The 26,995-nt window shown below is 55.6% G+C and overlaps 1 protein-coding gene across 4 annotated transcripts in view; it reads left to right on the top strand.

Moving 5' to 3' along the window:
- Nucleotides 1-26,995, top strand: part of MAST2 (microtubule associated serine/threonine kinase 2) — a 1,587,681-nt gene that overhangs the window by 945,502 nt on the left and 615,184 nt on the right. Inside the window, exon 5 of one of the 4 annotated variants that reach the window (XM_078671708.1) lies at nt 23,813-24,022. The exons of the other annotated variants lie outside the window; for them this stretch is intronic. Coding sequence (XP_078527834.1) covers nt 23,813-24,022 — 210 coding nt within the window. The remainder of the gene's footprint in view (nt 1-23,812; nt 24,023-26,995) is intronic. 4 annotated transcript variants of the gene reach the window in all.

Raw genomic sequence — 26,995 nt, 5'->3', positions numbered from 1 at the left:
CATGGCAGCTTTTGGCCATGTGGACAGATTATAGCCCGGGGTAGCAGATCTCCCTACATACGTAGGCTTTGATTTTGATGTGAACTGATGTTTAGATATTCAGTTTTTTAAATAAAAAGCATTTACATTGACATTGTCAAATTCCAGTCATATAGGCTAAGAAAGATGTCTTTTGTGCATAGAATCGTACATAAATCTGTTGTCGCGTCTTTCATCCGTGCCAGTCTAACTGAAATATCTGTTTTATTCTGTGTGCCTTCCATGCATGAAGTGGGTTTGATTCAACTCATTCTTCCAGCGTTATTTTATATGAAAGGCAATATTCAGCAGTAAGGTGTAACAAAAAAGGATGCTGGAGGATTTGTAGATTTCGGTCCATAAAAGAAATATGAACTGGGGAAAGGGTAGGGAGAAAACCTGGTTAGTCACTTGCTCCCCTTTCAGCATACAGTTTGTCATTTAAGTTGTCATCAGCTCTGCTTACTATCTTACATTAGTCATTTGTATAGAGTGTTATTGCATTATTGTGGACTTGAAGCTTGAAGAGTCTGGGTACCTTCCAGACTTTGTCTTGAGTGCTCCATCGCAGGCTGCAGTTTGATTTGGCTTATGTGATCAGTGGTGTGTGTGTGTTGGTTCTGGTACTTCCAATGAGCACATCTTAATCATGGAGGTCTCTTTTAGTCAGTATTTTATGGATGTTGCAGTTCTTCCCAAATCGATTGGGTGCCTTCTGGGTTGCTTTGCTTGCCTGTTACCTGCTTGTAGCGAGCGAGTGAAGTAAGGGGACGTAGCAAGTGCGCTTAAGGAACCAGGAGAGGCGTGTACTGTTGGATGGGTGTCAGGAATTCTGTCTAGTGCTGGTGTAGCTTTGTTTATAGCTTGTTGAGAAGGTGAGTGCTCCTGTGAGCACTTTGACACCTAATAACGCACACTGTTGGGCGCTACACAACGTTCTGCTGAATGTTCTGCATGTGGTTTCTTAGTGGTTAGTACTGTCATGTACTGGGTGACATCCAGCTGTGTGGGTTGTCTGGGTCGGAAGCTTCGGCAGTGTTTTGTCTGATGCGCTCTGTTGGATATTTCATGTGTGTTGTGTCTTAGTGCTTATGAACTATGTGGTGGTCAGATGTATGGCTTGTCTGGTCGGAAGCTTCGGCAGTGTTTTGTCTGATGTGCTCTGTTGGATATTTCACGTGTGTTGTTTCTCAGTGCTGTTATGGACTGGGTGGTGGTCAGATGTATGGCTTGTCTGGTCGGAAGCTTCTGCAGTGTTTTGTCTGATGTGCTCTGTTGGATATTTCATGTGTGTTGTTTCTTAGTGCTGTTATGGACTGGGTTTTAAAGACCATTTTAAAGACCTCTGGTATGTAACTCCAGGAAGGGTAGCAGTGGCTGGCAGCTTTCAGCATGTATTGTGAGGCGAGGTGCATGTGGCGATGGATACCTACAAACTGTGGGAAGAGGGACACTTCAGACAGTGAGGTCTCTGCTGCCTTCCTCTAGAACCGATCAAGGTCCAGTAGGATAGAAAGAAATCTACAGCTTATGCCCCATCCATCTATCCACCACTGGACGTTCGAAGGCTTTGTCTTCATCCCTACAGTACTGACTTCTCATTGGTAACATAAACCGAAAATATAGAGTGCAACTGTGGGTCCAGCACTTTAGTTGAACCTCTTATGGGCATATTAAAGGCCTGAAAAAGACAGAAGTTATTTAAAAAGTTAGGAAAATAAGAGTCAGAAAGTTAAAGGTGCCCATGAACGGAAGTGTATTTAAAATGCAGCTCACAGTACTGGAGCTGTACGAATATTCTTTACGTTTCTGTGCAGATTGTCGCATAAATAAATCCCTTGAAGGCTCAATCTAAACTTCCCAAACACGGATTGACTTATACTCTCTTAGACACCGTGTTTTCCAAATGGATAACTGAAGTGTAAAGCTGTTGACCCTCTGCATGCTTGTGGACCGGGATAGATATTCTGGGATTGGCCCAGTTGAGCCTCATCCTCCAATGTGCCCTGTTTACCGGATGTGTCTGTTCTCTCAGTGTCAGAAGCTATAGGACCATCGGGCGTCTTGATGGTTTTCAGGTTCACAAATCCCACTAGATTTCGGCTTTTTTTTCAGCTTAAAGAGGTGTTTTGACATTTCATCTGCTGTTCCTGTCATGGTCTTAATACAGTACAGGTGGCGTCAATCGAGCTTTGTGGTTAAAACTTGACATTGAACCGGCTCTCTAATGTGTGGCTTTTTAAGTGGAACATTTTGTTCCACTTCCTGTTTGAGGCAAACTATACACCCCGTCTCCTGGCCTGGCTGATCTCAGTAGTCTCAGCTTGCTCTTCCACTTCTTGTCATTTCCCACCTCGTGTGAGGGAACACTCTGATTCTGGACCATAGTGTTGGTGTCCACTGTCAACAATGTTATCGCTGTTCTGCGTCTGAACTCGCACCAAGATGCTATTGGTTAGACTTCATGACCTTGAATGCAGATGAACAGTAAAAGGTCCATCTTATATCCCAATTTCTTGCCTGTTTTTTTTGCACTTGCCCTGTTTTGGGCAGGCGCTTAGCTCCCCCCTTGCTGCCTCAGCATAGTTCTTTGTCAATTTCGAGGGTTGCTTATCATTTCCAAGAAGTGGATTTTATTTATCTGCCACTGCACCACAAAATACTATTGGCTGCATTGTATCCACTAACATACACACCGCTGCATTGAATTATCTCCTGCACACCAGCTATTTCTCTTCCTTCTTCATTTGTGTAAAGGTTACTTGCATACAAACCCTCCCTGTGAGTAAGGACAACAGATGACTCCATGCCAGTAGGATACAAGCTTCCTTTCCTTGGTTTTTCTTTAGCAGATCGCTGCAATCCATTTTTTCAGGTGCTAAATGTCTTTCGACCACGAGGTCTGAGTAGTGTGTCGAAATACCGTTCATGCAGGCCGAAATAAGAGGAACCTCCAATCTTTTAGCGATGAGATGAGTTCATCTGGTCCCAAATTTACCATATCACCCCACTACTCATCCGTAGTGTTGTCATGATATATTAGAGGCGTGTCTAGTGCAAATTCGTCTGGCTCCTTCTCATAAGAAGTAGAGTTAAAGTGAACCAAGTTGTAAAATGTAGTTGAGGTATTAATAAAAGTCAGGACTTGAAACATACTGTCGTGGTGACCCTTAGTGCAACACTTGTAAATGTAAAAGCAACATTCACACGTGAGAGGGCAAACAGTCCATCCATGAGGGATCCAGTCATTCGCTTGCGACATAGATTCGGATGCAGATCTTTCTGCCTCTTACGTTCCACGGGTGCACCTTTCGGGTCATATCCTCTGGACAGAATCTCCTGAGAAGTAGGCCGCCTTAGTGGAGCAGGACATGCAGCCCTTAAATGCTCTGTTCTTCCACCTCCACAGAAAGGGGATGTGAGTAAAGCGTTTCTCATTGCTAAGGATTGATCTCCTTAAGGGTTTTCCGCCATTCTGCCCATCCTTACTGGCGCTTCAGTGTTTGGCTTATTCTGGCTTGCCTCTCAGTCTCGGCTGCCTACATCAGATGGCGTGATGTGTGATGTCTATCACTCTTGCACCGTACCATGCTTGCATTAATTTAGCTTACACAATAAACAGCTTAGCTGGCTACAACATACAGATTCAGACCATAGTAGTTCATTTGTGTTTGTTAACAGCAGTGAACAAATTAAACTGCACGGTACGCCACACTGTCTTTGAATTCCTGTTCAGTTTATAATGTAACACTTGAGTAAAAAAATAAGGTTTCATCCTTTAGTTTGGGTATGATATTTTTGACGTTGTAGAAAGTTTTTGTCGGGTGCGAAGAAGATTTTGCAACTTTTAAGTGTATGAACAGTGCAATCTCTACATACAATTTTTGGGTAGTTCTTTAAATATCTTCAAAACCGGAATCCTTGCTTTCCTATAACAGTCCGAGTTAAGGCAGGCACAACTAGGAAGTGAGCCTGATGACGGCCTAGACGCGCCAGGGCATTGTTTTTCTGACTGCCTGCAGCCACATTTCTTTGCAGCAGATTAGGCCGCCCTGACTTCTACAGCATATTTAGATCAGAAACAGCGCACAGTTTCCAGTCATAGGTGGTCGAAATTATTTTCATTTGAAATAATACAACTAAAAGGACTTTAGCGCCTCAGTGGAGCAGAAAATGCTATTTCGCCTCCCTTCTCAAGGTGACACGATGCAAAGTAAAGGGAGCGAGGATGCTCGCCGAGTCGTGCAGTCTAATTGGCTGAACCCATTGCGGCTTCTCTTGTTTTGACGTCTGCCTCGAATGCTCCACGCGCATGTTTATCCACCTGGCAAATCAGATGAGAATGCATCTGGGAGCCAATTCACGCCCAAAAGGCCCCGCACAGGAAGGATGCTGTACAGCATGTCCCACACAGGAAGGATGCTGAACAGCAGACCCGCACAGGAAGGATGCTGTACACCATGCCCCGCACAGGAAGGATGCTGTACAGCATGTCCCGCACAGGAAGGATGCTGTACAGCAGGCCCCGCACAGGAAGGATGCTGTACACCATGCCCCGCACAGGAAGGATGCTGTACAGCAGGACCCGCACAGGAAGGATGCTGTACAGCAGACCCCGCCTAGAAAGGATGCTGTACAGCAGGACCCGCACAGGAAGGATGCTGTACAGCAGGCCCCGCACAGGAAGGATGCTGTACAGCAGGCCCCGCACAGGAAGGATGCTGTACAGCATGTCCCGCACAGGAAGGATGCTGTACAGCAGGCCCCGCACAGGAAGGATGCTATACACCATGCCCCGCACAGGAAGGATGCTGTACAGCAGACCCCGCCTAGAAAGGATGCTGTACAGCAGGCCCCGCACAGGAAGGATGCTGTACAGCAGGCCCCGCACAGGAAGGATGCTGTACAGCAGACCCGCACAGAAAGGATGCTTTACAGCAGACCCGCACAGGAAGGATGCTGTACAGCAGGCCCCGCTCAGGAAGGATGCTTTACAGCAGGCCCCGCAAAGGAAGGATGCTGTACAGCAGGCCCCGCACAGGAAGGATGCTGTACAGCAGACCCGCACAGAAAGGATGCTTTACAGCAGACCCCGCACAGAAAGGATGCTTTACAGCAGACCCCGCACAGGAAGGATGCTGTACAGCAGGCCCCACACAGGAAGGATGCTGTACAGCAGGCCCCGCACAGGAAGGATGCGGTACAGCAGGCCCCGCACAGGAAGGATGCTATACAGCAGACACGCACAGAAAGGATGCTGTACAGCAGGCCCCGCACAGGAAGGATGCTGTACAGCAGGCCCGGCACAGAAAGGATGCTGTACAGCAGGCCCCGCACAGGAAGGATGCTGTACAGCAGGCCCCGCACAGGAAGGATGCTGTACAGCAGGCCCCGCACAGGAAGGATGCTGTACAGCAGGCCCCGCACAGGAAGGATGCTGTACACCATGCCCCGCACAGGAAGGATGCGGTACAGCAGGCCCCGCACAGGAAGGATGCTGTACAGCAGACCCCGCACAGAAAGGATGCTGTACAGCAGGCCACGCAAAGGAAGGATGCTGTACAGCAGACCCGCACAGAAAGGATGCTGTACAGCATGTCCCGCACAGGAAGGATGCTGTACAGCAGGCCCCGCACAGGAAGGATGCTGTACACCATGCCCCGCACAGGAAGGATGCTGTACAGCAGGACCCGCACAGGAAGGATGCTGTACAGCAGACCCCGCCTAGAAAGGATGCTGTACAGCAGGACCCGCACAGGAAGGATGCTGTACAGCAGGCCCCGCACAGGAAGGATGCTGTACAGCAGGCCCCGCACAGGAAGGATGCTGTACAGCATGTCCCGCACAGGAAGGATGCTGTACAGCAGGCCCCGCACAGGAAGGATGCTATACACCATGCCCCGCACAGGAAGGATGCTGTACAGCAGACCCCGCCTAGAAAGGATGCTGTACAGCAGGACCCGCACAGGAAGGATGCTGTACAGCAGGCCCCGCACAGGAAGGATGCTGTACAGCAGACCCGCACAGAAAGGATGCTTTACAGCAGACCCGCACAGGAAGGATGCTGTACAGCAGGCCCCGCTCAGGAAGGATGCTTTACAGCAGGCCCCGCAAAGGAAGGATGCTGTACAGCAGGCCCCGCACAGGAAGGATGCTGTACAGCAGACCCGCACAGAAAGGATGCTTTACAGCAGACCCCGCACAGAAAGGATGCTTTACAGCAGACCCCGCACAGGAAGGATGCTGTACAGCAGGCCCCACACAGGAAGGATGCTGTACAGCAGGCCCCGCACAGGAAGGATGCGGTACAGCAGGCCCCGCACAGGAAGGATGCTATACAGCAGACACGCACAGAAAGGATGCTGTACAGCAGGCCCCGCACAGGAAGGATGCTGTACAGCAGGCCCGGCACAGAAAGGATGCTGTACAGCAGGCCCCGCACAGGAAGGATGCTGTACAGCAGGCCCCGCACAGGAAGGATGCTGTACAGCAGGCCCCGCACAGGAAGGATGCTGTACAGCAGGCCCCGCACAGGAAGGATGCTGTACAGCAGGCCCCGCACAGGAAGGATGCTGTACAGCAGGCCCCGCACAGGAAGGATGCTGTACAGCAGACACGCACAGAAAGGATGCTGTACAGCAGGCCCCGCACAGGAAGGATGCTGTACAGCAGGCCCCGCACAGGAAGGATGCTGTACAGCAGGCCCCGCACAGGAAGGATGCTGTACAGCAGGCCCCGCAAAGGAAGGATGCTGTACAGCAGACCCGCACAGAAAGGATGCTTTACAGCAGACCCCGCACAGGAAGGATGCTGTACAGCAGGCCCCGCAAAGGAAGGATGCTGTACAGCAGACCAGCACAGGAAGGATGCTGTACAGCAGACCCGCACAGAAAGGATGCTGTACAGCAGACCCCGCACAGAAAGGATGCTTTACAGCAGACCCCGCACAGGAAGGATGCTGTACAGCAGGCCCCACACAGGAAGGATGCTGTACAGCAGGCCCCGCACAGGAAGGATGCGGTACAGCAGGCCCCGCACAGGAAGGATGCTATACAGCAGACACGCACAGAAAGGATGCTGTACAGCAGGCCCCGCACAGGAAGGATGCTGTACAGCAGGCCCGGCACAGAAAGGATGCTGTATAGCAGGCCCCACACAGGAAGGATGCTGTAAAGCAGGCCCCGCACAGGAAGGATGCGGTACAGCAGGCCCCGCACAGGAAGGATGCTATACAGCAGACACGCACAGAAAGGATGCTGTACAGCAGGCCCCGCACAGGAAGGATGCTGTACAGCAGGCCCCGCACAGGAAGGATGCTGTACAGCAGGCCCCGCACAGGAAGGATGCTGTACAGCAGGCCCCGCACAGGAAGGATGCTGTACAGCAGGCCCCGCACAGGAAGGATGCTGTACAGCAGGCCCCGCACAGGAAGGATGCTGTACAGCAGGCCCCGCACAGGAAGGATGCTGTACAGCAGGCCCCGCACAGGAAGGATGCTGTACAGCAGGCCCCGCACAGAAAGGATGCTGTACAGCAGGCCCCGCACAGGAAGGGTGCTGTACAGCAGGCCCCGCACAGGAAGGATGCTGTACAGCAGGCCCCGCAAAGGAAGGATGCTGTACAGCAGGCCCCGCACAGGAAGGATGCTGTACAGCAGACCCGCACAGAAAGGATGCTTTACAGCAGACCCCGCACAGGAAGGATGCTGTACAGCAGGCCCCGCAAAGGAAGGATGCTGTACAGCAGACCCCGCACAGGAAGGATGCTTTACAGCAGGCCCCGCAAAGGAAGGATGCTGTACAGCAGGCCCCGCACAGGAAGGATGCTGTACAGCAGACCCGCACAGAAAGGATGCTTTACAGCAGACCCCGCACAGGAAGGATGCTGTACAGCAGGCCCCGCACAGGAAGGATGCTGTACAGCAGGCCCCGCACAGGAAGGATGCTGTACAGCAGGCGGTGCACAGAAAGGATGCTGTACAGCAGACCCGGCACAGGAAGGATGCTGTACAGCAGACCCCGCACAGAAAGGATGCTGTACAGCAGGCTCCGCACAGGAAGGATGCTGTACAGCAGGCGGTGCACAGAAAGGATGCTGTACAGCAGGCGTAGCAAAGAAAGGATGCTGTACAGCAGGCCCCGCACAGAAAGGATGCTGTACAGCAGGCCCGCACAGGAAGGATGCTTTACAGCAGACACGCACAGAAAGGATGCTGTGCAGCAGGCCCCGCACATGAAGGATGCTGTACAGCAGGCGGTGCACAGAAAGGATGCTGTACAGCAGGCGGCGCACAGAAAGGATGCTGTACAGCAGGCCCCACACAGAAAGGATGCTGTACAGCAGGCCCCGCACAGGAAGGATGCTTTACAGCAGGCCCCGCAAAGGAAGGATGCTGTACAGCAGGCCCCGCACAAGAAGGATGCTGTACAGCAGACCCCGCACAGGAAGGATGCTGTACAGCAGGCCCCGCACAGGAAGGATGCTGTACAGCAGACCCGCACAGGAAGGATACTGTACAGCAGGCCCCACACAGGAAGGATGCTTTACAGCAGGCCCCGAAAAGGAAGGATGCTGTACAGCAGGCCCCGCACAGAAAGGATGCTGTACAGCAGGCCCCGCACAGAAAGGATGCTGTACAGCAGGCCCCGCACATCAAGAATGCTGTACAGCAGGCCCCGCACAGGAAGGATGCTGTACAGCAAGCCCCGCACAGAAAGGATGCTGTACAGCAGGCCTCGCACAGAAACAATGCTGTACAGCAGGCCCGGCACAGAAAGGATGCTGTACAGCAGGCCCCGCACAGAAACAATGCTGTACAGCAGGCCCGGCACAGAAAGGATGCTGTACAGCAGGCCCCGCACAGGAAGGATGCTGTACAGCAGGCCCCGCACAGGAAGGATGCTGTACAGCAGGCCCCGCACAGGAAGGATGCTGTACAGCAGGCCCCACACAGGAAGGATGCTTTACAGCAGACACGCACACAAAGGATGCTGTACAGCAGGCCCCGCACAGGAAGGATGCTGTACAGCTGGCCACGCACAGGAAGGATGCTGTACAGCAGGCCCCGCACAGGAAGGATGCTGTACAGCAGGCCCCGCACAGGAAGGATGCTGTACAGCAGGCCCCGCACAGGAAGGATGCTGTACAGCAGGCCCCGCACAGGAAGGATGCTGTACAGCAGGCCCCGCACAGGTAGGATGCTTTACAGCAGACACGCACAGAAAGGATGCTGTACAGCAGGCCCCGCACAGGAAGGATGCTGTACAGCAGGCCCCGCACAGGAAGGATGCTGTACAGCAGGCCCCGCAAAGGAAGGATGCTGTACAGCAGGTCCCGCACAGGAAGGATGCTGTACAGCAGACCCGCACAGAAAGGATGCTTTACAGCAGACCCTGCACAGGAAGGATGCTGTACAGCAGGCCCCGCAAAGGAAGGATGCTGTACAGCAGGCCCCGCACAGGAAGGATGCTGTACAGCAGGCCCCGCAAAGGAAGGATGCTGTACAGCAGGCCCCGCACAGGAAGGATGCTGTACAGCAGACCCGCACAGAAAGGATGCTTTACAGCCGACCCCGCACAGGAAGGATGCTGTACAGCAGGCCCCGCACAGGAAGGATGCTGTACAGCAGGCCCCGCACAGGAAGGATGCTGTACAGCAGGCGGTGCACAGAAAGGATGCTGTACAGCAGACCCGGCACAGGAAGGATGCTGTACAGCAGACCCCGCACAGAAAGGATGCTGTACAGCAGGCCACGCAAAGGAAGGATGCTGTACAGCAGGCCCCGCACAGGAAGGATGCTTTACAGCAGGCCCCGCAAAGGAAGGATGCTGTACAGCAGGCCCCGCACAGGAAGGATGCTGTACAGCAGGCGGTGCACAGAAAGGATGCTGTACAGCAGACCCGGCACAGGAAGGATGCTGTACAGCAGACCCCGCACAGAAAGGATGCTGTACAGCAGGCCCCGCACAGGAAGGATGCTGTACAGCAGGCCCCGCACAGGAAGGATGCTGTACAGCAGGCCCCGCAAAGGAAGGATGCTGTACAGCAGGCCCCGCAAAGGAAGGATGCTGTACAGCAGGCCCCGCACAGGAAGGATGCTGTACAGCAGACCCGCACAGAAAGGATGCTTTACAGCAGACCCCGCACAGGAAGGATGCTGTACAGCAGGCCCCGCAAAGGAAGGATGCTGTACAGCAGACCCCGCACAGGAAGGATGCTTTACAGCAGGCCCCGCAAAGGAAGGATGCTGTACAGCAGGCCCCGCACAGGAAGGATGCTGTACAGCAGACCCGCACAGAAAGGATGCTTTACAGCAGACCCCGCACAGGAAGGATGCTGTACAGCAGGCCCCGCACAGGAAGGATGCTGTACAGCAGGCCCCGCACAGGAAGGATGCTGTACAGCAGGCGGTGCACAGAAAGGATGCTGTACAGCAGACCCGGCACAGGAAGGATGCTGTACAGCAGACCCCGCACAGAAAGGATGCTGTACAGCAGGCTCCTCACAGGAAGGATGCTGTACAGCAGGCGGTGCACAGAAAGGATGCTGTACAGCAGGCGTAGCAAAGAAAGGATGCTGTACAGCAGGCCCCGCACAGAAAGGATGCTGTACAGCAGGCCCCGCACAGGAAGGATGCTTTACAGCAGACACGCACAGAAAGGATGCTGTGCAGCAGGCCCCGCACATGAAGGATGCTGTACAGCAGGCGGTGCACAGAAAGGATGCTGTACAGCAGGCGGCGCACAGAAAGGATGCTGTACAGCAGGCCCCACACAGAAAGGATGCTGTACAGCAGGCCCCGCACAGGAAGGATGCTTTACAGCAGGCCCCGCAAAGGAAGGATGCTGTACAGCAGGCCCCGCACAAGAAGGATGCTGTACAGCAGACCCCGCACAGGAAGGATGCTGTACAGCAGGCCCCGCACAGGAAGGATGCTGTACAGCAGGCCCCGCACAGGAAGGATGCTGTACAGCAGACCCGCACAGGAAGGATACTGTACAGCAGGCCCCACACAGGAAGGATGCTTTACAGCAGGCCCCGAAAAGGAAGGATGCTGTACAGCAGGCCCCGCACAGAAAGGATGCTGTACAGCAGGCCCCGCACAGAAAGGATGCTGTACAGCAGGCCCCGCACATCAAGAATGCTGTACAGCAGGCCCCGCACAGGAAGGATGCTGTACAGCAAGCCCCGCACAGAAAGGATGCTGTACAGCAGGCCTCGCACAGAAACAATGCTGTACAGCAGGCCCGGCACAGAAAGGATGCTGTACAGCAGGCCCCGCACAGAAACAATGCTGTACAGCAGGCCCGGCACAGAAAGGATGCTGTACAGCAGGCCCCGCACAGGAAGGATGCTGTACAGCAGGCCCCGCACAGGAAGGATGCTGTACAGCAGGCCCCGCACAGGAAGGATGCTGTACAGCAGGCCCCACACGGGAAGGATGCTTTACAGCAGACACGCACAGAAAGGATGCTGTACAGCAGGCCCCGCACAGGAAGGATGCTGTACAGCTGGCCACGCACAGGAAGGATGCTGTACAGCAGGCCCCGCACAGGAAGGATGCTGTACAGCAGGCCCCGCACAGGAAGGATGCTGTACAGCAGGCCCCGCACAGGAAGGATGCTGTACAGCAGGCCCCGCACAGGAAGGATGCTGTACAGCAGGCCCCGCACAGGAAGGATGCTGTACAGCAGGCCCCGCACAGGTAGGATGCTTTACAGCAGACACGCACAGAAAGGATGCTGTACAGCAGGCCCCGCACAGGAAGGATGCTGTACAGCAGGCCCCGCACAGGAAGGATGCTGTACAGCAGGCCCCGCAAAGGAAGGATGCTGTACAGCAGGCCCCGCACAGGAAGGATGCTGTACAGCAGACCCGCACAGAAAGGATGCTTTACAGCAGACCCCGCACAGGAAGGATGCTGTACAGCAGGCCCCGCAAAGGAAGGATGCTGTACAGCAGGCCCCGCACAGGAAGGATGCTGTACAGCAGGCCCCGCAAAGGAAGGATGCTGTACAGCAGACCCGCACAGAAAGGATGCTTTACAGCCGACCCCGCACAGGAAGGATGCTGTACAGCAGGCCCCGCACAGGAAGGATGCTGTACAGCAGGCCCCGCACAGGAAGGATGCTGTACAGCAGGCGGTGCACAGAAAGGATGCTGTACAGCAGACCCGGCACAGGAAGGATGCTGTACAGCAGACCCCGCACAGAAAGGATGCTGTACAGCAGGCCACGCAAAGGAAGGATGCTGTACAGCAGGCCCCGCACAGGAAGGATGCTTTACAGCAGGCCCCGCAAAGGAAGGATGCTGTACAGCAGGCCCCGCACAGGAAGGATGCTGTACAGCAGACCCGCACAGAAAGGATGCTTTACAGCAGACCCCGCACAGAAAGGATGCTTTACAGCAGACCCCGCACAGGAAGGATGCTGTACAGCAGGCCCCACACAGGAAGGATGCGGTACAGCAGGCCCCGCACAGGAAGGATGCTGTACAGCAGGCCCCGCACAGAAAGGATGCTGTACAGCAGGCCCCGCACAAGAAGGATGCTTTACAGCAGGCCACGCAAAGGAAGGATGCTGTACAGCAGGCCCGCACAGGAAGGATGCTTTACAGCAGGCCCGCAAAGGAAGGATGCTGTACAGCAGGCCCCGCACAGGAAGGATGCTGTACAGCAGACCCGCACAGAAAGGATGCTTTACAGCAGACCCCGCGCAGGAAGGATGCTGTACAGCAGGCCCCGCACAGGAAGGATGCTGTACAGCAGGCCCGGCACAGAAAGGATGCTGTACAGCAGGCCCCGCACAGGAAGGATGCTGTACAGCAGGCCCCGCACAGGAAGGATGCTGTACAGCAGGCCCCGCACAGGAAGGATGCTGTACAGCAGGCCCCGCACAGGAAGGATGCTGTACAGCAGGCCCCGCACAGAAACGATGCTGTACAGCAGGCCCCGCCGAGGAAGGATGCTGTACAGCAGGCCCCGCCCAGGAAGGATGCTGTACAGCAGGCCCCGCACAGGAAGGATGCTGTACAGCAGGCCCTGCACAGGAAGGATGCTGTACAGCAGGCCCCGCACAGGAAGGATGCTGTACAGCAGGCCCAGCACAGGAAGGATGCTGTACAGCAGACCCCGCACAGAAAGGATGCTGTACAGCAGGCCACGCAAAGGAAGGATGCTGTACAGCAGGCCCCGCACAGGAAGGATGCTTTACAGCAGGCCCCGCAAAGGAAGGATGCTGTACAGCAGGCCCCGCACAGGAAGGATGCTGTACAGCAGACCCGCACAGAAAGGATGCTTTACAGCAGACCCCGCACAGAAAGGATGCTTTACAGCAGACCCCGCACAGGAAGGATGCTGTACAGCAGGCCCCACACAGGAAGGATGCGGTACAGCAGGCCCCGCACAGGAAGGATGCGGTACAGCAGGCCCCGCACAGAAAGGATGCTGTACAGCAGGCCCCGCACAGGAAGGATGCTTTACAGCAGGCCACGCAAAGGAAGGATGCTGTACAGCAGGCCCCGCACAGGAAGGATGCTTTACAGCAGGCCCCGCAAAGGAAGGATGCTGTACAGCAGGCCCCGCACAGGAAGGATGCTGTACAGCAGACCCGCACAGAAAGGATGCTTTACAGCAGACCCCGCGCAGGAAGGATGCTGTACAGCAGGCCCCGCACAGGAAGGATGCTGTACAGCAGGCCCGGCACAGAAAGGATGCTGTACAGCAGGCCCCGCACAGGAAGGATGCTGTACAGCAGGCCCCGCACAGGAAGGATGCTGTACAGCAGGCCCCGCACAGGAAGGATGCTGTACAGCAGGCCCCGCACAGGAAGGATGCTGTACAGCAGGCCCCGCACAGAAACGATACTGTACAGCAGGCCCAGCACAGAAAGGATGCTGTACAGCAGGCCCCGCACAGGAAGGATGCTGTACAGCAGGCCCCGCACAGGAAGGATGCTGTACAGCAGGCCCCGCACAGGAAGGATGCTATACAGCAGACACGCACAGAAAGGATGCTGTACAGCAGGCCCCGCACAGGAAGGATGCTGTACAGCAGGCCCGGCACAGAAAGGATGCTGTACAGCAGGCCCCGCACAGGAAGGATGCTGTACAGCAGGCCCCGCACAGGAAGGATGCTGTACAGCAGGCCCCGCACAGGAAGGATGCTGTACAGCAGGCCCCGCACAGGAAGGATGCTGTACAGCAGGCCCCGCACAGGAAGGATGCTGTACAGCAGGCCCTGCACAGGAAGGATGCTGTACAGCAGGCCCCGCACAGGAAGGATGCTGTACAGCAGGCCCCGCACAGGAAGGATGCTTTACAGCAGACATGCACAGAAATGATGCTGTACAGCAGGCCCCGCACAGGAAGGATGCTGTACAGCAGGCCCCGCACAGGAAGGATGCTGTACAGCAGGCCCCGCAAAGGAAGGATGCTGTACAGCAGGCCCCGCACAGGAAGGATGCTGTACAGCAGACCCGCACAGAAAGGATGCTTTACAGCAGACCCCGCACAGGAAGGATGCTGTACAGCAGGCCCCGCACAGGAAGGATGCTGTACAGCAGGCGGTGCACAGAAAGGATGCTGTACAGCAGACCGGCACAGGAAGGATGCTGTACAGCAGACCCCGCACAGAAAGGATGCTGTACAGCAGGCTCCGCACAGGAAGGATGCTGTACAGCAGGCGGTGCACAGAAAGGATGCTGTACAGCAGGCGTAGCACAGAAAGGATGCTGTACAGCAGGCCCCGCACAGAAAGGATGCTGTACAGCAGGCCCCGCACAGGAAGGATGCTTTACAGCAGACACGCACAGAAAGGATGCTGTGCAGCAGGCCCTGCACATGAAGGATGCTGTACAGCAGGCAGTGCACAGAAAGGATGCTGTACAGCAGGCGGCGCACAGGAAGGATGCTGTACAGCAGGCCCCGCACAGGAAGGATGCTTTACAGCAGGCCCCGCAAAGGAAGGATGCTGTACAGCAGACCCCGCACAGGAAGGATGCTTTACAGCAGGCCCCGCAAAGGAAGGATGCTGTACAGCAGGCCCCGCACAGAAAGGATGCTGTACAGCAGGCCCCGCACAGGAAGGATGCTTTACAGCAGGCCCCGCAAAGGAAGGATGCTGTACAGCAGACCCCGCACAGGAAGGATGCTTTACAGCAGGCCCCGCAAAGGAAGGATGCTGTACAGCAGGCCCCGCACAGGAAGGATGCTGTACTGCAGACCCGCACAGAAAGGATGCTTTACAGCAGACCCCGCACAGGAAGGATGCTGTACAGCACTCCCCGCACAGGAAGGATGCTGTACAGCAGGCGGTGCACAGAAAGGATGCTGTACAGCAGACCCGGCACAGGAAGGATGCTGTACAGCAGACCCCGCACAGAAAGGATGCTGTACAGCAGGCTCCGCACAGGAAGGATGCTGTACAGCAGGCGGTGCACAGAAAGGATGCTGTACAGCAGGCGTAGCACAGAAAGGATGCTGTACAGCAGGCCCCGCACAGAAAGGATGCTGTACAGCAGGCCCCGCACAGGAAGGATGCTTTACAGCAGACACGCACAGAAAGGATGCTGTGCAGCAGGCCCCGCACATGAAGGATGCTGTACAGCAGGCGGTGCACAGAAAGGATGCTGTACAGCAGGCGGCGCACAGGAAGGATGCTGTACAGCTGGCCCCGCACAGGAAGGATGCTTTACAGCAGGCCCCGCAAAGGAAGGATGCTGTACAGCAGGTCCGCACAAGAAGGATGCTGTACAGCAGACCCCGCACAGGAAGGATGCTTACAGCAGGCCCCGCACAGGAAGGATGCTGTACAGCAGACCCGCACAGGAAGGATACTGTACAGCAGGCCCCACACAGGAAGGATGCTTTACAGCAGGCCCCGCAAAGGAAGGATGCTGTACAGCAGGCCCCGCACAGAAAGGATGCTGTACAGCAGGCCCCGCACAGAAAGGATGCTGTACAGCAGGCCCCGCACATCAAGAATGCTGTACAGCAGGCCCCGCACAGGAAGGATGCTGTACAGCAAGCCCCGCACAGAAAGGATGCTGTACAGCAGGCCCTCACAGAAAGGATGCTGTACAGCAGGCCCTGGCACAGAAAGGATGCTGTACAGCAGACCCGGCACAGGAAGGATGCTGAACAGCAGGCCCCGCACAGGAAGGATGCTGTACAGCAGGCCCCGCACAGGAAGGATGCGGTACAGCAGGCCCCGCACAGGAAGGATGCTGTACAGCAGGCCCCGCACAGGAAGGATGCTGTACAGCAGACCCCGCACAGGAAGGATGCTGTACAGCAGGCCCCGCACAGAAAGGATGCTGTACAGCAGGCCCCGCACATAAAGGATGCTGTACAGCAGTCCCCGCACAGAAAGGATGCTGTACAGCAGTCCCCGCACAGAAAGGATGCTGTACAGCAGTCCCCGCACAGAAAGGATGCTGTACAGCAGGCCCGGCACAGGAAGGATGCTGTACAGCAGGCCCCGCACAGAAAGGATGCTGTACAGCAGACCCCGCACAGAAAGGATGCTGTACAGCAGGCCCCGCACAGAAAGGATGCTTTACAGCAGACACGCACAGAAAGGATGCTGTACAGCAGGCCCCGCACAGGAAGGATGCTGTACAGCAGACCCCGCACAGGAAGGATGCTGTACAGCAGGCCCCGCACGGAAGGATGCTGTACAGCAGGCCCCGCACAGGAAGGATGCTTTACAGCAGACCCCGCACAGGAAGGATGATGTACAGCAGGCGGTGCACAGAAAGGATGCTGTACAGCAGGCCCCGCACAGAAAGGATGCTGTACAGCAGGCCCCGCACAGGAAGGATGCTTTACAGCAGGCCCCGCAAAGGAAGGATGCTGTACAGCAGGCCCCGCACAGGAAGGATGCTGTACAGCAGACCCCGCACAGGAAGGATGCTGTACAGCAGGCCCCGCAGAGGAAGGATGCTGTACAGCAGACCCGCACAGGAAGGATACTGTACAGCAGGCCCCGCACAGGAAGGATGCTTTACAGCAGGCCCTGTAAAGGAAGGATGCTGTACAGCAGGCCCCGCACAGAAAGGATGCCGTACAGCAGGCCCGCACAGAAAGGATGCCGTACAGCAGGCCCCGCACAGGAAGAATGCTGTACAGCAGGCCCCGCACAGGAAGGATGCTGTACAGCAGGCCCCGCACAGAAAGGATGCTGTACAGCAGGCCCGCACAGAAAGGATGCTGTACAGCAGGCCCCGGCACAGAAAGGATGCTGTACAGCAGACCCGACACAGGAAGGATGCGGTACAGCAGGCCCCGCACAGGAAGGATGCGGTACAGCAGGCCCCGCACAGGAAGGATGCTGTACAGCAGACCCCGCACAGGAAGGATGCTGTACAGCAGACCCCGCACAGGAAGGATGCTGTACAGCAGACCCCGCAGAGGAAGGATGCTGTACAGCAGACCCCGCAGAGGAAGGATGCTGTACAGCATGCCCCGCACTGAAAGGATGCTGTACAGCAGGCCCCACACAGAAAGGATGCTGTACAGCAGGCGGTGCCCAGAAAGGATGCTGTACAGCAGGCGGCGCACAGAAAGGATGCTGTACAGCAGGCCCCACACAGGAAGGATGCTGTACAGCAGGCCCCGCACAGGAAGGATGCTGTACAGCAGGCCCCACACAGGAAGGATGCTATACAGCAGGCCCCGCACAGGAAGGAGGCTGTACAGCAGACCCCGCACAGGAAGGATGCTGTACAGCAGGCCCCGCACAGGAAGGATGCTGTACAGCAGGCCCCGCACAGGAAGGATGCTGTACAGCAGGCCCCGCACAGGAAGGATGCTGTACAGCAGGCCCCGCACAGGAAGGATGCTGTACAGCAGACCCCGCACAGGAAGGATGCTATACAGCACGCCCCGCACAGGAAGGATGCTGTACAGCAGACCCCGCACAGGAAGGACGCTGTACAGCAGGCCCCGCACAGGAAGGACGCTGTACAGCAGACCTCGCACAGGAAGGAGGCTTTACAGCAGACCCTGCACAGAAAGGAGGCTTTACAGCAGATCCCGCACAGGAAGGATGCTGTACAGCAGGCCCCGCACAGGAAGGATGCTGTACAGCAGGCCCCGCACAGGAAGGATGCGGTACAGCAGGCCCCGCACAGGAAGGATGCTGTACAGCAGACCCCGCACAGGAAGGATGCTGTACAGCAGGCCCCGCACAGAAAGGATGCTGTACAGCAGGCCCCGCACAGAAAGGATGCTGTACAGCAGACCCGGCACAGGAAGGATGCTGAACAGCAGGCCCGGCACAGGAAGGATGCTGAACAGCAGGCCCCGCACAGGAAGGATGCGGTACAGCAGGCCCCGCACAGGAAGGATGCTGTACAGCAGACCCCGCACAGGAAGGATGCTGTACAGCAGGCCCCGCACAGAAAGGATGCTGTACAGCAGGCCCCGCACAGAAAGGATGCTGTACAGCAGGCCCCGCACAGAAAGGATACTGTACAGCAGTCCCCGCACAGAAAGGATGCTGTACAGCAGGCCCCGCACAGAAAGGATGCTGTACAGCAGACCCCGCACAGGAAGGATGCTGTACAGCAGGCCCGGCACAGGAAGGATGCTGTACAGCAGGCCCCGCACAGAAAGGATGCTGTACAGCAGACCCCGCACAGAAAGGATGCTGTACAGCAGGCCCCGCACAGAAAGGATGCTTTACAGCAGACACGCACAGAAAGGATGCTGTACAGCAGGCCCCGCACAGGAAGGATGCTGTACAGCAGACCCCGCACAGGAAGGATGCTGTACAGCAGGCCCCGCACAGGAAGGATGCTGTACAGCAGGCCCCGCACAGGAAGGATGCTTTACAGCAGACCCCGCACAGGAAGGATGATGTACAGCAGGCGGTGCACAGAAAGGATGCTGTACAGCAGGCCCCGCACAGAAAGGATGCTTTACAGCAGGCCCCGCACAGGAAGGATGCTTTACAGCAGGCCCCGCAAAGGAAGGATGCTGTACAGCAGGCCCCGCACAGGAAGGATGCTGTACAGCAGACCCCGCACAGGAAGGATGCTGTACAGCAGGCCCCGCACAGGAAGGATGCTGTACAGCAGACCCGCACAGGAAGGATACTGTACAGCAGGCCCCGCACAGGAAGGATGCTTTACAGCAGGCCCCGCAAAGGAAGGATGCTGTACAGCAGGCCCCGCACAGAAAGGATGCTGTACAGCAGTCCCGCACAGAAAGGATGCTGTACAGCAGGCCCCGGCACAGAAAGGATGCTGTACAGCAGACCCGACACAGGAAGGATGCTGTACAGTAGGCCCCGCACAGGAAGGATGCGGTACAGCAGGCCCCGCACAGGAAGGATGCTGTACAGCAGACCCCGCACAGGAAGGATGCTGTACAGCAGACCCCGCACAGGAAGGATGCTGTACAGCAGACCCCGCACAGGAAGGATGCTGTACAGCAGACCCCGCAGAGGAAGGATGCTGTACAGCAGGCCCCGCACAGGAAGGATGCTGTACAGCAGGCCCCGCACAGGAAGGATGCTGTACAGCAGGCCCCGCACAGGAAGGATGCTTTACAGCAGACCCTGCACAGGAAGGATGCTATACAGCAGGCCCCGCACAGGAAGGATGCTGTACAGCAGACCCCGCACAGGAAGGATGCTGTACAGCAGGCCCCGCACAGGAAGGATGCTGTACAGCAGGCCCCGCACAGGAAGGATGCTGTACAGCAGGCCCCGCACAGGAAGGATGCTGTACAGCAGGCCCCGCACAGGAAGGATGCTGTACAGCAGGCCCCGCACAGGAAGGATGCTGTACAGCAGGCCCCGCACAGGAAGGATGCTGTACAGCAGGCCCCGCACAGGAAGGATGCTGTACAGCAGACCCCGCACAGGAAGGATGCTATACAGCACGCCCCGCACAGGAAGGATGCTGTACAGCAGACCCCGCACAGGAAGGACGCTGTACAGCAGGCCCCGCACAGGAAGGACGCTGTACAGCAGACATCGCACAGGAAGGAGGCTTTACAGCAGACCCCGCACAGAAAGGAGGCTTTACAGCAGACCCCGCACAGGAAGGATGCTGTACAGCAGGCCCCACACAGGAAGGATGCTGTACAGCAGGCCCCGCACAGGAAGGATGCGGTACAGCAGGCCCCGCACAGAAAGGATGCTGTACAGCAGGCCCCGCACAGGAAGGATGCTTTACAGCAGGTCACGCAAAGGAAGGATGCTGTACAGCAGGCCCCGCACAGGAAGGATGCTGTACAGCAGACCCGCACAGAAAGGATGCTTTACAGCAGACCCCGCACAGGAAGGATGCTGTACAGCAGGCCCCGCACAGGAAGGATGCTGTACAGCAGGCGGTGCACAGAAAGGATGCTGTACAGCAGACCCGGCACAGGAAGGATGCTGTACAGCAGACCCCGCACAGAAAGGATGCTGTACAGCAGGCTCCGCACAGGAAGGATGCTGTACAGCAGGCGGTGCACAGAAAGGATGCTGTACAGCAGGCGTAGCACAGAAAGGATGCTGTACAGCAGGCCCCGCACAGAAAGGATGCTGTACAGCAGGCCCCGCACAGGAAGGATGCTTTACAGCAGACACGCACAGAAAGGATGCTGTGCAGCAGGCCCCGCACATGAAGGATGCTGTACAGCAGGCGGTGCACAGGAAGGATGCTGTACACCAGGCCCCGCACAGGAAGGATGCTGTACAGCAGACCCGCACAGGAAGGATACTGTACAGCAGGCCCCACACAGGAAGGATGCTGTACAGCAGGCCCTCACAGAAAGGATGCTGTACAGCAGGCCCTGGCACAGAAAGGATGCTGTACAGCAGACCCGGCACAGGAAGGATGCTGAACAGCAGGCCCCGCACAGGAAGGATGCTCTACAGCAGGCCCCGCACAGGAAGGATGCGGTACAGCAGGCCCCGCACAGGAAGGATGCTGTACAGCAGACCCCGCACAGGAAGGATGCTGTACAGCAGGCCCCGCACAGAAAGGATGCTGTACAGCAGGCCCCGCACAGAAAGGATGCTGTACAGCAGGCCCCGCACAGAAAGGATACTGTACAGCAGTCCCCGCACAGAAAGGATGCTGTACAGCAGTCCCCGCACAGAAAGGATGCTGTACAGCAGGCCCCGCACAGGAAGGATGCTGTACAGCAGGCCCGGCACAGGAAGGATGCTGTACAGCAGGCCCCGCACAGAAAGGATGCTGTACAGCAGACCCCGCACAGAAAGGATGCTGTACAGCAGGCCCCGCACAGAAAGGATGCTTTACAGCAGACACACACAGAAAGGATGCTGTACAGCAGGCCCCGCACAGGAAGGATGCTGTACAGCAGACCCCGCACAGGAAGGATGCTGTACAGCAGGCCCCGCACAGGAAGGATGATGTACAGCAGGCGGTGCACAGAAAGGATGCTGTACAGCAGGCCCCGTACAGAAAGGATGCTGTACAGCAGGCCCCGCACAGGAAGGATGCTTTACAGCAGGCCCCGCAAAGGAAGGATGCTGTACAGCAGGCCCCGCACAGGAAGGATGCTGTACAGCAGACCCTGCACAGGAAGGATGCTGTACAGCAGGCCCCGCACAGGAAGGATGCTGTACAGCAGGCCCCGCACAGGAAGGATGCTGTACAGCAGGCCCCGCACAGGAAGGATGCTTTACAGCAGGCCCTGCAAAGGAAGGATGCTGTACAGCAGGCCCCGCACAGGAAGGATGCTGTACAGCAGGCCCGCACAGAAAGGATGCTGTACAGCAGGCCCCGCACAGAAAGGATGCTGTACAGCAGGCCCCGCACAGGAAGGATGCTGTACAGCAGGCCCCGCACAGAAAGGATGCTGTACAGCAGGCCCGCACAGAAAGGATGCTGTACAGCAGGCGCCCGCACAGAAAGGATGCTGTACAGCAGGCCCCGGCACAGAAAGGATGCTGTACAGCAGACCCGACACAGGAAGGATGCTGTACAGTAGGCCCCGCACAGGAAGGATGCGGTACAGCAGGCCCCGCACAGGAAGGATGCTGTACAGCAGACCCCGCACAGGAAGGATGCTGTACAGCAGACCCCGCACAGGAAGGATGCTGTACAGCAGACCCCGCAGAGGAAGGATGCTGTACAGCATGCCCCGCACTGAAAGGATGCTGTACAGCAGGCCCCACACTGAAAGGATGCTGTACAGCAGGCCCCGCACAGAAAGGATGCTGTGCACCAGGCCCCGTGCAGTGGTCGTGGGCGGCGATGGAAGGCACTGCAGGCCTGCACCGCAGCCACTGGGAGCCTGTAACATTTAACAAGGGATCTTAACGACCTACGGGGGAAAGAGGGCCCCCTATTGGAAATGCTGTGACTGTGGTTAATGTGGAAACCTGATGGGGAAACTTGGTAGGACCGTTGTTATCCTTTGGTTTGAAATAATACTTAAACAATCTAGCAGTGTAGGAAACAGGGAGCGGAAGTCCAAACTCAAACTATCTTCTCATTGTTTTTTTCTTTAAGTTAGTGTGCCGGTTTGCTGGGTCAATCAGGTGTGTTAGTCTGTTACTGCTCTTCAGGTATGTGATGCATATCGCATTCAAATGTCAGTAATAGAAAAATAATGTATTCTCAAGAAAGGTAATCTGGAGGGAAGATATCTGTACCTGTTGAGAAACTCCTGCTCTTACATCCCATCTAAATGTCGGTGTCTTCCTTCCCCAGCTAGCCTCACCATGAAAACACACCCATGTCCCCTAGGCAGGATTGAAGCTACACTTTCACTCAAAAATCATGAAATTTGCTCACCTAAGTGTAACTAAGGTGCACAAATAGATTTCTGAATTGGGCCCTAAGTGAACGCAGTGTAAAAACAAACGTACAAAAGCCTGCACTCGTTATGGCAGTGTGTATGGATGGATGTATAACCGAACGCTCCATGGCAATATTGTATGAAACCAATTAATCAATGCAGTTCCAGTATCTATCAAGAGAGGTCACATGCCCATGGGTATTCAGAGCACAGACTTTTTTTTTAATCTTTGCTAAGCTAGAAACTGATCACTAAATGGCCTTAAAAAATTCTCCGTTATTTATAAAAAGGCCAAACTTGGTTGTTGTATGTTGTGAAATGCATAGGACATTTGGATATATGTTGCTCCCTTACCTACTGCCGTAAAGGCTTGCGGGAAGCTGCTGGTTATTAGAATGATAAGCGCTTGGCAGACGCTTGGAAGCCTCCCTCCTGTGGCAAGTGAGGGGTTGTTGCCAGGGCTCCTCCACCTGTGTCAGCCTTCTGCTCTTTGACACTGCACTCTGCTGAGCTTCAGACCAGCTTGCCGGCTAAGGGTGTTGCCTATGCACTTGAACTGTGCAGTCAATTTGTATAAGAGTCTATGGCCAAGGGTTAGCTTTTGGGCTCAAGGCACATGAAGTTAATGTCAGTGGTTGGAAGTCTGATAGGATTGGGCAGGAAGGGAATGGAAACATAGGATTGGGCAGGAAGGGATGGGAAACATGCACGCTCTGTTTCAGTCTTTTCTCAACGCTATCTATACCTTGTTTCAAAGCCAAGTCTTTGAGACTTGTTTTTTTTGTGTTGGTGCTGTGGTCATAGTTAGAGCTTTCTCTTCATACCGAGAAATTATGGCCTCTCTGAGTTACTTAAAACTAGCTAAATGTTGGGCAATGTCAGTACATTTATTTTTTATTCTTTGCAACTTTAGCTTGCTTTGCCAATGTTATCTAGTGTCATTGTGTGACCTTCTCATGTTGCTGTTTGTGGCCTCTGAAAGAAAAAGCTGATGTTCATACTTCCTCTTTCTGTGGTGCCTCATCAGAATCTCCAACCCCCTGTGTGCCCACTGCCGAGGAGGTGATGCCAACCACCAGCACGCGCTCACGCCTACGACTGCTGCCGGCCTGCAGCACCTCAAAATCCCACTAAGTGCCGACTGTGCGGTCGGCACTTCTCCTTTAGTGTTTCTCACGAGCCAGCAGCCACAGAGCAACCCCGCTAGTCCCTGCTACGGCGGTCCGCTCCAGTGGAGGTAAGGAGGCATGTAGAGTGGAGTTACATAACACCAGCCCCTTAATAAGTGGATGGAACCAACTACTAACACAATCAGCTAACAGTGTGGTTTGTGTTGCATCACATGTCGCATACATGCTAAACGCATAAACATTACATAAGTCTTAATGCTCTGAAATTATTAGCCATTGTTGGAAATGGGATCCCCGGCTGGCCAGGGCTTTCGCCAAAGTCAGTCAGAGACCACCACACCCAAGTCAGGGCAAGGGAGTTACACGCCAAGATAACCCCTACTCACCCTCTAGGTAACGTGGCGCGAGCAGCAAGGCTAAACTTGGAGGCGATGTAGGCTAAGTATTTGCGCACGCACCCCAGCAACAACAACCAAAGGCCCACCACAAAGGAAACTCCACACAAGGTTATATAAAAAAAATAGCCTTTGTATTACACCAAAACACATTAGATAAAACACACATCTTGTTACACTGTGCCAACAGGCACGGGCGGAATTTACAAGGGATATTGTACAGGACAGGGCCACCTGGACCACTGTCAAGGGTATGCACTTTTAGAACTTAGCACTTCTTAGATCATAGAATAAAATTACTGTAGCACAAAAACAGAACTTGTAACACACAACCAGTCACTACTGGTACCAGGACCTCACTAGCACCACCTGTAGTAGGGAGAAAACAACCACCTACATCTCACAATACCTGTAGGGGTGTAAGAACAAAACACATGATGCATTAACATTCAGCGGTGTAAAAACAAGGCACATGACGCATAAAAACACATTCAGAGGTGCAAGCACAAGTAATTGCGCAAAACCCCCATGAGCCACAACCTGTGGCCGTCCCTAGGCCAACTAGCCTCTCTAGGGCGAGGACGCCCTGTGTCCCACAGTCAGGGGGCCTAAACGTGGCAGTTGCCCACAAAGTGCTGGGCAACTGGTGCAGGGAAAGTTAGCACAACGTTGGAGCCTCGTGGGCTCAAGAACCACCACGGTGGCACTGCGGAGCCTCTCTGGGCTCTGGACAAGAACTGGGCACTCGAGCCTCTCGGGGCTCTAAAACAACTGATTGCCCCCTAGGGCCTTCGTGGCTCTGAGCAGACAGGATGACCCCCTGAGCCTCTCTGGGCTCGAAGCAAAAAGAACTGGCACCGAGCCTCTCTCTGGGCTCTGCAACAAATTGCGGGGATGGAGCCTCGTGGGCTCTAAAGCAATATATGCCCCACTCGTTGGAGTCCCGCTCGGGGGACTCAGAATCAATAATTGGGCCCAAGAACCTCTGAGGCTCAATCTAGGGATGCCCCCGAGGTCATGGGAGCGGCCCGCTGCCAACGGGGCCGCTCTAAGCACACCAACCTGCCCACTGCACTCCTCTGGGCATAGGAGCGACCCGGAGCCCGCCCGCACTCACCGGCTGTCTGAGGCGGCGGCTCCTCGTGGCGTCGGCTCCTCTCTGCTGGGCTCTTCTGGGGGCGGTGGCAGGGCTCTCTCCTCGGGAGAGCCTCGCCGGAGGACGGTTCCTTCCTCTTCTCGGCAGGAGCGCGTGGTGGCCTCCCGTCCGCTTCCTGGTTTCTTCCTCACTCCTCTGCCCAATCACCGCACAGGTCGCCCGGCGAGCCTCCCGCAGCCTGAACCAATGGCAGCGCGGCTCCCGGGTGACGTCAGCGGTGGTTCTTTCGGCGTCTCCTCGGCTTCTCCGCGCACCAGGGCTGCGGCGGTGATTTTTCACGAGCAGAACGGCATTTTTAAAATAACGCGAGGTAGGCACTCGCTCTGGACAATAAAAACGGCCACAGGTGCGGCGTGGGCAGCCGCAAACACACCACAACACGCAGGGTGGGCACCTGCTTTCCAAAAGTAAAGCGCCCCTCAGCGCTAAATGCAAAATAAAGCGCTCGTAAGCGCTAGAAGGGGAAAGCAAAGCGCTCCCAGCGCTATCAATCCAGTACAGCGCCCCCAGACGCTATAGGACAACAAAGTCCAGTAAAAAAAGGTCCTTCAGCAAGGCACGGGGGGCAAGGCTGGGCCCAGAGCCAGCACACTGGGTCTCCAGGCAGGGAGACACCCCAAGTGGCGGTCCTCTGGCCCAGCAGCAGCAACAGCCCCCTCAGGATCCTGGAAGAGAACAACTTCAGTGGGGACACAGCCCCATTTTTATACAGTATTTCCCTTTGTCTGAGATGCAGGGTGGGGGGAAAACCAGTTTCAGCTGGCTTTGGAGCACTCTTGATGGCCCAACCACCCATTTCTTTCACTGGGGAGGCTAGGGTCGTTAGACACACCACAGGGGGGCGGAGCCAGCATTGTGTGGGGAAAACCCAGCCCATCCAGGACACAGGTACACTCCTCCCACACATCACTCATGCTAATCTCCCACTCACCACCGGGCAGACCCATCCAGACTTCCTGGAGCCTGGCATGCCAGCCAGCTCCAGCCAATCACTCTCCAGCACCCTCACAGCACACGCACATCAATGTCCAGAAGTAGCACTTCTCTTCTAGACACATACATGCCGCATATACCATCTTGCAGCATTCACTCTCACGAGTTCAGACATACTAAACTCGAGCCTGCACTCCCCACGCATCAGGAACTACCAGGGACACACACATTCCCCATGCATTCCTATGGGAGGGCAGGCCAGCCATGCTACACGCACGCACTTTCACTCTGGGACCCAGGGAAAAGTGCGCAGAGACCCAAAAATCACTGACACGGGGTCACACATAAGGCAAAAAGTTTAGGGGCGAACCTGCCCTGCGGGCCAAGTCCAACAGCCATAATATATGGAACAACATTTAAGAGATTAGCCTGGTCCATGACTGTTTTTCCGCATTGATTCAGACCTCTCTTTTCCTGTCACCGTGGCTTGTAGAACATCGAGACTGTAACATTAGTAGTTCAAAGTCTTCAACAAGTCATGGTGGGGCCTTGTTTGCTAGCAAGATTCTGGGCTTACTGATAAGTTAAAAGCCTAA

This window comes from Lissotriton helveticus, chromosome 1_2 (assembly GCF_964261635.1).
Source record: "Lissotriton helveticus chromosome 1_2, aLisHel1.1, whole genome shotgun sequence".
Classification (NCBI taxonomy): Eukaryota; Metazoa; Chordata; class Amphibia; order Caudata; family Salamandridae; genus Lissotriton; species Lissotriton helveticus.
Note: the sequence above shows the minus strand (reverse complement) of the source record. Positions and strands in the feature narration are given on the sequence as shown.